The sequence below is a fragment of the Nerophis lumbriciformis genome, linkage group LG33 (genome assembly GCF_033978685.3).
Source record: "Nerophis lumbriciformis linkage group LG33, RoL_Nlum_v2.1, whole genome shotgun sequence".
NCBI classification, from domain to species: Eukaryota; Metazoa; Chordata; class Actinopteri; order Syngnathiformes; family Syngnathidae; genus Nerophis; species Nerophis lumbriciformis.
Genome location: NC_084580.2, coordinates 13901442 through 13916137, shown reverse-complemented (window position 1 = coordinate 13916137; position 14696 = coordinate 13901442). Strand labels below are relative to the sequence as shown.

At 37.7% G+C, this 14696-nt stretch overlaps 1 protein-coding gene across 3 annotated transcripts in view; it reads right to left on the bottom strand.

Annotated features, from left to right (window-relative positions):
- The window catches only part of mier3b (mesoderm induction early response 1, family member 3 b), a 186593-nt gene extending 173949 nt beyond the window's left edge, over positions 1 to 12644 (bottom strand). The window contains exons 1-2 of one of the 3 annotated variants that reach the window (XM_061928177.2): positions 12605 to 12644; positions 12357 to 12486 (exon numbers count right to left, since the gene is read on the bottom strand). In XM_061928177.2, coding sequence (XP_061784161.1) covers positions 12357 to 12446 — 90 coding nt within the window. In that variant the 5' untranslated portion in view covers positions 12447 to 12486; positions 12605 to 12644. Of the gene's footprint in view, positions 1 to 67; positions 92 to 12356; positions 12487 to 12604 lie in introns of those variants that run through there. The other 2 variants (XM_061928182.1, XM_061928180.1) reach the window with 2 other exon arrangements.
- Between the last annotated feature and the right edge of the window lie 2052 nt (positions 12645 to 14696).

The window sequence follows — 14696 nt, the reverse complement described above, 5'->3', positions numbered from 1 at the left end:
TGCTTAAAAAACTACTACTACTACTTATTATTTTCACCTGCCTCTGATTGGTGTTCGGGACGCTCACCTTTTTCATGCGGGGGGTCGCAGCTTGCTGCGAGGTTCGTTCCCCCGGGATGCAAACGGACCACTCCGGACAGGACGTGCAGGTAGGAACATAATTTATTCTGAAAAAGTCAAACAAGTACCAAAAACTGAAAACAAGCCAGAGGAAAAATGTGCCGAGCGCACTCGAAGCAAATGCTAACACTTAGCATAGGCAAAAAGACAAGGAATACTCACGTAACTGTAGCATAAGCAAACAAAAAACCCTGGCCGACTGACCGGCAAAGGCAGGCTTAAATAATGCCTCTGATTAGTGCTCGGGGGACATGTGAGCGTCCCGAACACCAATCAGAGGCAGGTGAAAATAATAAGTAGCCATGGTAACTAAACAAACTTAAGGGTGCACAACAACAGGAACTAAGGGAGTCCAAAAATAACAGAAAACAAAAACATGATCATGACATGTTTAGAATGTACATTCATTGGAAAAGCTTATTTAGCATTAGTTCCCTTGTTGTGATGTTTTCCTTGTCAGATTTTAGGATAAATGTACTAAAATAAACACGTAAGTTGACCAAAAAGATTACGTTTATTGATAGTCACATGTTCTGTTCACAAACAAAGCAAATGTTAGTTTATGTTAGTCGTTAACCATGTTTTTTTTTTATTTACCTTTGGATACTTTTAACTTCCCAGCAGTCCTGAATGCAACGTAACGCTAAGATGTTTGGGTGTTTTTTAAGGGCTCTGTTGTAGGCGCACTTTTGATCGCATTTATTTACTAGTTAGAATGCGTTCAAAACAAAACAAAAGAACATCCGTCTTCATGTCTTTCATAATGATTGTGAACGATAGGAAAAATTCCCCAAAAAGTGCAGTACCCCTTTAAGTGTTATTATTACTGGAAGACTAAACATTTTACACATAGAGAAACAGCAAGCTAATAGCTAATCTAGCTGCTAAACTAGTCCTTAGTGAAGTTTAAGAAGTGTAGATGGAAGTGTTTTACAGCAGAAGGTAAGCAGTTATTAAGAGTAAACAAGTAGATTACTAAGAGTCTAGCTGGAGAATACTATGACAACAATTGTTTGTTTGTCAGCATTGCCACAGTCAGAAAACGACACGTAAAATGAGGGAGGATCGATCCATAAATTGGTGGCGTCGGTACTAATGGTATCAGTATATGATCGATATGAGAGTGATTAGGTCAATATTTAAGTTTTCTCGAAATTGTTTTTTTGTTGTTTTTGTTACTGTTTATAAACTTTGGGAATAATTCCCTGGACACAGGAGGACTTTGAGGGCAAAAACCAAAAGATTTAGATTAGAGATGTCCGATAATATCGGACTGCCGATAAATGCTTTGAAATGTAATATCGGAAATTATCGGAATCGGTTTCAAAATTATCGGTATCAGTTTCAAAAAGGAAAATGTATGACTTTTATGACGTAGGGAGAAGTACAGAGCGCCAATAAACCTTAAAAGGCACTGCCTTTGCATGCCGGCCCAATCACATAATATCTCCAGATTTTCACACACACAAGTGAATGCAGGCATACGTGGTCAACAGCCATACAGGTCACACTGAGGGTGGCCGTATAAACAACTTTAACACTGTTACAAGTATGCGCCACACTGTGAACCCACACCAAACAAGAATGACAAACACATTTCGGGAGAACATCCGCACCGTAACACAACATAAACACAACAGAACAAATACCCAGAACCCCTTGCAGCACTAACTCTCCGGAGACGCTACAATATACACCCCCCACCACCCCCCGACCTCAACTCCGCCCCGCCCCCCAACCCCACCTACCTCAACCTCCTCATGCTCTCTCAGGGAGAGCATATCCCAAATTCCAAGCTGCGGTTTTGAGACATGTTAAAAAAAATAATGCACTTTGTGACTTCAATAATAAATATGGCAGTGCCATGTTAGCATTTTTTTCCATAACTTGAGTTGATTTATTTTGGAAAACTTGTTACATTGTTTAATGCATCCAGCGGGGCATCACAACAAAATTAGGCATAATAATGTGTTAATTCCACGACTGTATATATCGGTATCGGTTGATATCGGAATCGGTAATTAAGAGTTGGACAATATCGGAATATCGGATATCGGCGAAAAAGTCATTATCGAACATCTCTAATTTAGATATATATAGTAGTTTTTACTTTTTTCAAAAGTTTTTGTGTATTGTGTACTATTGACTATGTATATAATAAAATAAAATGAGGAACTAGTTTAAATATTGTGTTGACATTGTTACACTGTCAATAGCATTGAGTGTGAATGTTGTCTGTCTATCTGTGTTGGCCCTGTAATGAGGTGGCGACTTGTCCGGGGTGTACCCCGCCTTCCGCCCGAATGCAGCTGAGATAGGCTCCAGCACCCCCCGCGACCCCATAAGGGCCAAGCGGTAGAAAATGGATGGATGGATATATTTAAAAAATCCCAGTTGATTAATGTGATTATTTCACTCCAGGATGATCAGAATCAGCAACATAATACCCTGATCGGAACATCGCTAACACACAGCAGAATATGTGCAACTTTTTTATGAGGTTTTTAAAAACAAAAGCTTAGTGAAAGTGGACTCCCGTGGAAAGCCATTTCACAACATTTATATTTCAGGTTACAGGATTGATATGTACTGCTTGAAAATAACTCTGTGAGAATAGTACTTTACATGTAAGACTTAAGTGTTATTATGACAATGACAATAAAGGAATTGATTGATTGATTTGATTGATTGATTTTTGATCCTGTGTCATAAAAGAATCGGAATAGAGAATCGTTGGGAACCGGAATCGAAACGAGGAATCATCCAAATTCAAACTGCGCCCAGATCATTGAAGTCCTGTATAGAGAAAGTATGGCCAACCCAGTTTCAGGCGATCTCCTCAATAATTGGTCAAAAGGGATCCACGTGACGACAGGGGGCCATGTTTGCTACAAACCTTGAGCTGAGGATATATGTTCGAGAAGCTTCCTCGTTAGTCTTTCGACACACTTTGTTCAGGACAGAACACACAGAAGCTAATACAAATAATAACATAATACACTAATAAATTAAAGAGATTGTTTGACAAAAACAGACAATCTTTGAATCTCAGTAAAACTAAAATAATGCAATGCGGCAACAGTAGAAGAGAAAGTCAAACACAAATAGACGGCATTGAAATAGTAAAAGAAACCACATTTTGGGTGCAATAATAAACGACAAAATGAACTCAATATAAAAAATATACAACATAAAGTGACAAGAAATACCTCAATATTGAATAAAGCAAAATATGATTTGGACCAAAAATCCCTCCATGTTCTCTTCTGCTTGCCAGTGTTACCATATCTGAGTTATTGTGCAGAAATATGGGGAAATAACTACAAAAGTACATTTATTCACTTAGCATGTTACAAAAAAGAAAACTCAGTTAGAATAATACATAAGGTTGGCTATCGAGAACATTCAAACCCTCTTATTTATTGAATCAAAATGATTGAAAATTAAATGATCTGGTGCATTTCCAAACAGTTAAAATTACATACAAAGCAAAATGAGGGTAATATTTTTGGGGTCGTTCTGTGTATTTTTTTTTTACATTCATTGCGAAGTCAGGTGCATGTTAAGAGTGTCTGCAGATCACTAAACACTGCAAGATTGTAGCAGCAGAGTGCACCAAACAGGGCTGCAAAATTATACTATACTATGGTCATACTTGCCAACCCTCCCGATTTTCCCGGGAGACTCCCGAATTTCAGTGCCCCTCCCGAAAATCTCCCGGGGCAACCATTCTCCCGAATTTCTCCCGATTTCCATATTTATATATATATATATATATATATATACATATATATATATATATATATATATATATATATATATATATATATATATATATATAATAAAATAAAAAAATATATATAGCTACAATTCACTGAAAGTCAAGTATTTATTCTTTTATATATATATATATATATATATATATATATGTATGTATATATATATATATATATACTGTGTATATATATATATATATATATATACTGTATACATATATATATATATACACATATATATAATACATATATATATATATATACACACATATATATATATATATACATATATATATATGTTCATATATATATATATATACACACATATATATATATATATATATATATACATATATACATATATATATATATATGTATGTATGTATATATATATATACACACATATATATATATATACACATATATACATATATATATACATACATACATATATATATATATATATATATATATATATATATATATATATACATATATATATATATATATATATATATATATATATATATATAAGAAATACTTGAATTTCAGTGAATTATAGCTCTAAATATACTCCTCCCCCCTTAACCCCGCCCCCCCAATCTCCTGAATTCGGAGGTCTCAAGGTTGGCAAGTATGAATATGGTACGAAATAAAAGCATGTTTTACTGTAAGTTTATGAGCTGGAGTATGTTTAAAACTATTATTTACAAATATTTGTTGTTTGTTTTTTCATTAGAAAAACTAACATCAAAACGACAGCAATTGAACGCTTCCGGGCTTGGTCCTTGGTAGAAAAGATGGCGCCGGTTGTTTAGTTGGCCATACCATATGAATCTGTCCCAACCTTAATCATAAGTGACTTTAAAATGTGCAGTTGACCTTTAAAAATGTGGATTTTATGCAACCTTTGGACGAATATTTATGTTGAAAACTGAATAATCAAAAACCGGAGGTACCGCTGTAAATGGCATGAGAAACTTTGTGTTATAATTCTTCACCAAGAAACAAGATGACTGATATTTCATATGTAAAAATCCCCGCAGTGTATCCTGGTGTGTTTTCACTGAAATGTGCCTAAAGTCCCTTCCAACGCCAAACCAACTCACTCACTCTCCAGCCTGCGGAGGACTTTGGACTGGAAGCTGAGGCATAAACATCCCTTTGTCAGTCCGACTTAGAGTCATCGCACGGCTCAAGCCTGCACAACAACGATTTTTCTCCTTGTCTTCGTGAGACAACAGAAGCAGCCTTGTGCAAGGGCGCTATCAAAAATAGTCATCAGTGCAATCGCTCCTTCCGCCAGTTATTAATGGTAAGCACCACCTTGCATAATAGAACATAATAGAAATAACCCGTAACGTCGGGCAGTAAAACAGCATTGTATAAGGCAGTGATTTTTCATTTGTATAATTAGTGTAGGCCCTGCGATGAGGTGGCGACTTGTCCAGGGTGTACCCCGCCTTCCGCCCGAATGCAGCTGAGATAGGCTACAGCGCCCCCCGCAACCCCAAAAGGGACAAGTGGTAGAAAATGGATGGATGAATGGATAATTAGTGTAATCACTAGGGGTGTAACGGTACGTGTATTCGTATTGAACCGTTTCGGTTCGGTTTGGAGGTGTACCGAACGAGTTTCCACACGGACATATTAAGTAGCGTAACGCACGTTGTGTAAACAATGCACACCCAGGCACAACACACGGCATGCGAGCAGCTAACGGGCTACAATAAACTGACCATACGTCCTCTTTTCACCGGACATGTCCTCTTTTGCAGAGCTGTCAGGGCGGAGTTTCTTAAATGCCTCAAATGTCCGGCATTTTGAGTTAGGTATTTTCAATGTACGTTCAGGGTTAAGAAGGGGTTAAAAACAAAACAAATTGTGCGCTCAGCAGCATTGGTGAGGGAGGGGCAGAGACAGAGAGAGCGAGAGAGTTATGATAAACACGCATGCGTCGCCAGGCTCTGCTTTTTATCCATAGATTTCTCAGATTTAATTTTTTATTATTTATAGCAGGGGTGTCAAAAGTGTGCCCCGGAGGCCATTTGCGGCCCACAGCTAATGTTTTAAAGGCCCACGGCACATTCTAAAAATACTATTAAAATAAACAAAAACATAACAAAAGTGAAATAAAAAAGCTTAAAGGTGAAATGTAATTTAGAAAAAGTTGCAATGTTGACTAATAAAACAAAGCTGTTTTTTTTTTTTTTTTCAAACTGTCATTGCTCAAAACATAATATGGAATCAAAATCAATGTTATTATAATAATAATAATAACTGGGATTTATATAGCGCTTTTCTAAGTACCCAAAGTCGCTTTACATGTAATAATTATGAATTATTGACTAATCCAAGGTTCAGATTACTTCACATCAAATAGTCCACTAAAAAAAATATTTTTGGTGGAAGACTTTGCAAATTTGGTAAATAAATAACCCAAAAATTTATATTTTGTTGTTTTCTTACCGTACCGAAAATGAACCGAACCGTGACCTCTAAACCGAGGTACGTACCGAACTGAAATTTTTGTGTACCGTTACCAGTTATTAATAATAACTAGCAGCTTGCATAACAGAAACAGAAAAACTAGAAATGCTCCAAAAAGGCTCAGCTTCATTTAATGACTTGCATTGTGGTTGTGAATTTGCACTATACAGTATCACTTTAAAGGGGAACATTATCACAATTTCAGAATTGTTAAAACCATTAAAAATCAGTTCCCAGTGGCTTATTATATTTTTCGAAGTTTCTTTTCAAAATTTTACCCATCACGCAATATCCCTAAAAAAAAAGCTTCAAAGTGCCTGATTTTAACCACCCGTCCATTTTCCTGTGACGTCACATAGTGAAGCAAACACAAACAAACATGGCGGAAAGAACAGCTAGCTATAGCGACATTAGCTCGGATTCAGACTCGGATTTCAGCGGCTTAAGCGATTCAACAGATTACGAATGTATTGAAACGGATGGTTGTAGTGTGGAGGCAGGGAGCGAAAACGAAATTGAAGAAGAAACTGAAGCTATTGAGCCATATCGGTTTGAACCGTATGCAAGCGAAACCGGCGAAACCGACGAAAACGACACGACAGCCAGCGACACGGGAGAAAGCGAGGCAGAATTCGGCGATCGCCTTCTAACCAACGATTGGTATGTGTTTGTTTGGCATTAAAGGAAACTAACAACTATGAACTAGGTTTACAGCATATGAAATACATTTGGCAACAACATGCACTTTGAGAGTGCAGACAGCCCAATTTTCATCAATTAATATATTCTGTAGACATACCCTCATGTCAGCAGGCCAGGGAAGCTAGGGTCAATATTCTTCTCTTGATCATCTTCGGGACGGTGTGAGCCAAGACATCCAGGGGGGTTTAGCTCGCTCGTCTGCGGGTACAAACTGCCGCCATTGCTTGCCGTGCTACCGAGGTCCTTTGTCCCTGAATTGCTCACACACTCCGGCATATTCAATGGGGGTCTGCCGGCAGATTTCTTTGACTTTATCGTTGGAAATGCATCTGCTTTGAGTGTCGCAGGATATCCACACATTCTTGCCATCTCTGTCGTAGCATAGCTTTCGTCGGTAAAGTGTGCGGAACAAACGTCCAATTTCTTGCCACTTTCGCATCTTTGGGCCACTGGTGCAACTTGAATCCGTCCCTCCGACAACACACCGACGAGGCATGATGTCTCCAAGGTACGGAAAACAGTCGAAAAAACGGAAAATAAGAGAGCTGATTTGACTCTGTGTTTGAGAAAATGGCGGATTGCTTCCCGATGCGCCGTCACGTTGTGACGTCATCGCTCCGAGAGCGAATATTAGAAAGGCGTTTAATTCGCCAAAATTCACCCATTTAGAGTTCGGAAATCGGTTAAAAAAATATATGGTCTTTTTTCTGCAACATCAAGGTATATATTGACGCTTACATAGGTCTGGTGATAATGTTCCCCTTTAATATATCATGAAACTGATTATTAGTGAAGTCAAAATGCCTCGTAGACTTGACTGATTCAGAGTTCAAACTACATTTTCCATAAAAATATGCCTGTATTTAAATAATGATTATGCGTGGCAAAGCTAATACATCGGCCATGTTTGTTTACCTTGCAAACTCCATGTTGGATCTTTTTAACTTCCCAGCAGTCTTGAATGCAACATGCTGCTAGCATCATCATTGTACACTCTGCTTGGATTAACTTTAACACGCTTTAAAATCAACAAAAAGTTCGCAAAAATCACGCAAACTTCGTAATACTTTGACTCATCCTTACGGATTAATGTTAGATTTTTTTTCAATATATCAAATATTACCTTTTAAACACAAAAGTAACTATATCACATCCGTCGGTAGTTTTATTTATGTTTTTGCTTTTATTTAGTTGTATTATGTGAAAAGAAGGAAAAAAAACGAGGGGGGAAATAGTTGTATCATACGGTGATTGGCCTATTTTATCCCACTTGTATGAAAGGCAATAAAACGAGACCGAAAAAAGAATGATTTGATAGCGTATTGTGCAAAAAGTCACACAACAGACTACAATATGCTTTAGCCTAATCAGGGACGGATCCAGGATTTTTTTTCTCTCCCGGGGCTAAGGGGGGGATTTGACCATTTTGTAGGGGGATGAGTACATACCGTATTTTTCGGACTATAAGTCGCTCGGGAGTATAAGTCGCACCGGCCGAAAATGCATAATAAAGAAGGGAAAAAACATATATAAATCGCACTGGAGTATAAGTCGCATTTTTGGGGGAAATTTATTTGATAAAACCAACACTAAGAATAGACATTTGAAAGGCAATTTAAAATAAATAAAGAATAGTGAACAACAGGCTGAATAAGTGTACGTTATATGAGGCATAAATAACCAACTGAGAACGTGCCTGGTATGTTAACGTAACATATTATGGTAAGAGTCATTCAAATAACTATAACATATAGAACATGCTATACGTTTACCAAACAATCTGTCACTCCTAATCGCTAAATCCCATGAAATCTTATACGTCTAGTCTCTTACGTGAATGAGCTAAATAATATTACTTGATATTTTACGGTAATGTGTTAATATTTTCACACATAAGTCGCTCCTGAGTATAAGTCGCACCCCCGGCCAAATTATGAAAAAAACTGCGACTTATAGTCCGAAAAATACGGTACTCAAATATTCAATAAACTCAGTTATTATACACTTAAGTAGATTTAACTGAATTTGACATAAGAACATTCAATACAATAGTTAAGCCTAACTACAGACAGATACTAATAGACAGATATTAGCAGGCGCATAACCAGACACTACATACATCCATTTCATACCGCTTGTCCCTCTCGGGGTGGCGGGTGGGGGAGGGTGATGGAGCCTATCCCAGCTGCACTCGGGCCAACACAGAAAGACAACTTTCACACACTCTTTAGTGTTGCCAATCAACCTATCCCATACTTGCCAACCTTGAGACCTCCGAATTCGGGAGATTGGGGGCATGGGGGTTAAGGGGTGAGGAGTATATTTATTATAACGGCGTGGCGAAGTTGGTAGAGTGGCCGTGCCAGCAATCGGAGAGTTGCTGGTCACTGGGGTTCAATCCCCACCTTCTACCATCCTAGTCACGTCCGTTGTGTCCTTGGGCAAGACACTTCACCCTTGCTCCTGATGGCTGCTGGTTAGCGCCTTGCATGGCAGCTCCCGCCATCAGTGTGTGAATGGGTGAATGTGGTAATACTGTCAAAACACTTTGAGTACCTTGAAGGTAGAAAAGCGCTATACAAGTATAACCCATTTATCATTTATTATTTATCATTTATAACTACAATTCACTGAAATTCAAGTGTTTCTTATATATATATATATATATATATATATATATATATATATATATATATATACATATATATACACACAAAATATATATATATATATTAAAAAAAATATATATATATATACACACACTTGAATTTTAGTGAATTCTAGCTATATATATATATATATATATATATATATATATATATATATATATATATAATAGAATAAATATATATATATATATATATATATATAATAGAATAAATATATATATATATATATATAGTTAGAATTCACTGAAATTCATGTATATATATATACTATATATATATTTTGTATGTATATATATATATATATATATATATGTATAATAAATGAACACTGAAATTCAAGTATTTCTTTTATATATATATATATATATATATATATATATATATATATATATATATATACATATATACAAAAAATATATATATATATATATAAATACTTGAATGTCAGTGAATTCTAGCTATATTCATATATATATATATATATATATATATATATATATATATTCATTCTATTATATATATATATATATATATATATATATATATATATATATAGCTAGAATTCACTGAAATTCAAGTATTTATATATATATATATTGTATATTTATATATATACTGTATATACATATATATATACATATATATATATATATACATATACATATACATATATACATATACATATATATATATATATATACATATACATATACATATATATATATATATATATATATATATATATACATATACATATATATATATATATATATATATATATATATATATATATATATATATATATATATATATATATATATATATATATCCTTTCAGGTTGCAACGTCGCGCTAACGCAGGGGCGCTTCCGGTGGCGACACAATCAGGTGCTGAGGAAGTTGGCAGAGCTGTTGGAGAGATGCAGAGTCGGGGCAAACAACGCCACAGATCCCCATCGGCCAAACATTACTTTCATCAAACCAGGAGAGATAGGACAGAAGACAGAGGCGGGAAGATCATCACTCCTGCTTACCCCTGGTAAGGGCTGGGAGATGCGCGTTGAACTGGACAAGCAGCTAGTCTTCCCAACTGAGGTAATACAGACAATGCTAAGACCAGACGTTGTGATGTGGTCCTCAGCTGCTAAGAAAGTCCTCATCATTGAACTAACCGTGCCATGGGAGGAGGGAATACCAGTAGCACATGAGTTCAAACGGTCAAAGTACAGCGACCTGGCAGAGGACTGCAAGGGGGAAGGCTGGTCTGCGTCCATTCACCCCGTGGAGATCGGATGCAGGGGCTTCGTAGGAGGTTCTGCGACCCGGCTCCTGCGTGCAGCGGGAATGACCGGTTCCAAACTGAGGAGGGCCATCAAGGACTTGGCAGAGGAGGCAAGTTTCTTGATGTGGCTAAGAAGGAGGGACAACACTTGGGGCTCAACACCCTATTGAGGTCAGTTGCAGGGAGTGGCGCGGGGAGACGTCCCCGCTTAGCCACTGCCCCCCCACCGCGAGGTGTCCTGGCTTGGGGGCGAAACATCAGTGAACGGTGGCACCAGCTGACGACCCTGCAGCTGACCTCCAAGTGCACTGGAGGAGGTGCGACAGGCAGAGATGCCAAGCAGTTAGGTCTGTACTTATTAATATATATATATATATATATATATATATATATATATATATATATATATATATATATATATAAATAAAAGAAATACTTGAATTTCAGTGTTCATTTATTTATACATATACACACACATAAAAGTCTGATCTACAAAATGTGCAGGCAGCATACCCCTTCCCCTTTGAGCTGTCCTGGATGAACTGAAATTATTTTTTCCAATCATTTGGGAACTTGCAAGCGTACTTCTTCTTCTTACTCGTCGTCACCATGTCTCTTCTTCGTTCTTCTGTTTCGTCTCTGTTATGTTTTTGGACATTACTACTTGCCCTAGTTTTGAAGCAATGCATGATGGGAATCCGGATGTTGTGTGTCAGTGTATTAACGCGCCGGCTGGAATAAACACTCGCTGAGAAATAGCTCCGTGCCTGCCTACTTTATGGGTTATAGATAAACCTATGGATAACGGAGACATATATAATAGTCTCCTTTTCAGGTGAGAGAGGACGTTAAAGGCAGTGCCTTTAAGGCACGCCCCCAATTTTGTTGTCCGGGTGGAAATCGGGAGAAATTCGGGAGAATGGTTGCCCCGGGAGATTTTCGGGAGGGGCACTGAAATTCGGGAGTCTGTCGGGAAAATCGGGAGGGTTGGCAAGTATGACCTATCCCCAGGTGCATGTCTTTGGAGGTGGGAGGAAGCCGGCGTAACTGGAGGGAACCCACACAGTAACGGAAAAACATTCAAATTCCACACAGAAAGACCCCGAGCCCGGGGATCGAACCCAGGACCTTCGCACTAACAATCAATCCAAAATAGGGTCTCTACAATACATGTCACAGTCAACATTCTTTTACATAAATATACACATAGCAACTTGTTAACTTACTTTGGAAGTATTTTTTTGTACAACACACTTTAATAAAGGACAAGCGGTAGAAAATGGATGGATTAAAATCAAGTAATAGGCTTTCAATGTACCTTATAACTCAAATCACCTGTGTTGCCTTGGTGCAGGACTGTTACCTGCGCCTGCGCAGAAGACCTCAGCAGAGAAAACCACCCCGTCATCCACTGCCCTTGTAGCTTTTGGGGTGCTTGGACGACATTACTACAGTCAAAATGAGGGCAAAACAACAATAGCATATGTTATTAGATAACCATGGAGCAATATTAACAAATAGGCGGTTACAAAATAAGGCCATATTGACAAACAAAATAGTTTTTACCGATCAATTTACGAGGGATCACTCCGGAAGTAGCGCGCTTGAGGGTCGGGAGTAAAATGTTTTCCTTCACGCTGTGATTGGCCAGTCAAAATCGGCAGCTGGACATTTGATTGGCGTTTGGAAAGATGCACCGGTTGCGTGATTGGCCAAGCGCTCCTAGGGGCGGGACAAAGTCAACAACAACAAAAATTTCTATATTCGCGTTCTGATTGGGTGGCAAAAAAAAAGATGGAGGTGACGTCACCTATTCTAAACGGCTTGTTTGGAGGAAGTATGAAGAAAGGCGATATTGTTTTCTAAATGTCTGATGGTAACATAGAAATGTTTGTCAACATTATTATGATCCAAGTAAAAAAAATGTCTACATAAATGTCGATTATGAAAGTAAAAGCTACATTTTGCAATTGGCTTAATAATTTAAAATAATCAATAAAAAATACAAAACCCCTTAAATTAATTTCGTTATTGCAGACATTTAAAGTGATTTAGATTAGCCTTGTTTTGTCTTTTTGAATTTTGTATGTTATCCTATTTTTTTTAAATTATTTATTGGCATTATTTGTATATTCTATTTGTATTTGCTTTAGTTTTCTTTCCTTTACATGTTTTGGCGAAAGACAGTATTTGCTCAACCTGATGGATGTTTGAAATTGTTCAGATTTGTTGAAAGTGCCTTGGTTTTTGTGTACATCGAGAATTGATGTTTGTATGTACATTAATCAATAAAAAAATAAAAAAAAAATAAAAAAAATGTATGTCCCCGCAATGCCTCAACGGGTTTATTAAAAAATTTCGGGACTTGCAGATTCCAAGTACACAACAACAGGTACCAGTAGTTAACAAAAGTTTGCATAATTGGGGCCTAAAAAGGGGGGTTGAAGTTAAAGTTAAAAAAGTTAAAGTGCCAATGATTGTCACACACACACTAGGTGTGGCGAAATTATTCCCTGCATTTGACCCATCACCCTTGATCACCCCCTGGCAGGTGAGGGGAGCAGTGAGCAGCAGCGGTGGCCGCGCCCGGGAATCATTTTTGGTGATTTAACCCCCCAATTCCAACCCTTGATGCCGAGTGCCAAGCAGGGAGGTAATGGCTCCCATTTTTATAGTCTTTGGTATGACTCAGGCCGGGGTTTGAACTCACGACCTACCGATCTCAGGGCGGACACACTTACCACTTGGGACTAAATAGATTTCTGATGGGGTTATAGGCCCCCCCTAACCATGGCACAAATGAGGTAACAAGGCACAGGGGAACAGCACACAAAGCACAGTCACAGGGAGGGGCCACAAATGAGGCCAAAATGAAAAACATAACAGTTACATTAACATATTTTTTTAAATAACATAACTACAAACACACAAAGGAGCGTGTTCCCAGTTGACTGGTAAAATCACGGCACGATAACTTAAAAATAAAGACAACTTCAGATTGTTTTCTGTGTTTAAAAAATAGAACAAGCACATTCTGAAAATGTACAAATCATAATGCTGCTGGGTTTGTTTGTTTTTTTACACTTACATGTTTTTTGGACAATTCCATGCTCCCAACCTTGTGGGAACAGTTTGGAGCGGGCCCCTTCCTCTTCCAACATGACTGTGCACCAGTGCACAAAGCAAGGTCCATAAAGACATGGATGACAGAGTCTGGTGTGGATGAACTTGACTGGCCTGCACAGAGTCCTGACCTGAACCCGATAGAACACCTTTGGGATGAATTAGAACGGAGACTGAGAGCCAGGCCTTCTCGACCAACATCAGTGTGTGACCTCACCCATGCGCTTTTGGAAGAATGGTGGAAAATTCCTATAAACACACTCCGCAACCTTGTGGACAGCCTTCCCAGAAGAGTTGAAGCTGTAATAGCTGCAAAAGGCGGACCGACATCATATTGAACCCTGTGGGTTAGGAATGGGAGTTCATATGTGAGTCCAGGCAGGTGGCCAAATACTTTTGGCATAATAGTGTATATCACAATATAGATTTTAAGCCATTTTTTCCCTACTGTTAGAATCTCAATTTAAAGTCAGGGGACCTTTTAACATGATCATCTTTGGGTTTCTATGATATGCTGTGATGCACTTCCAGCATG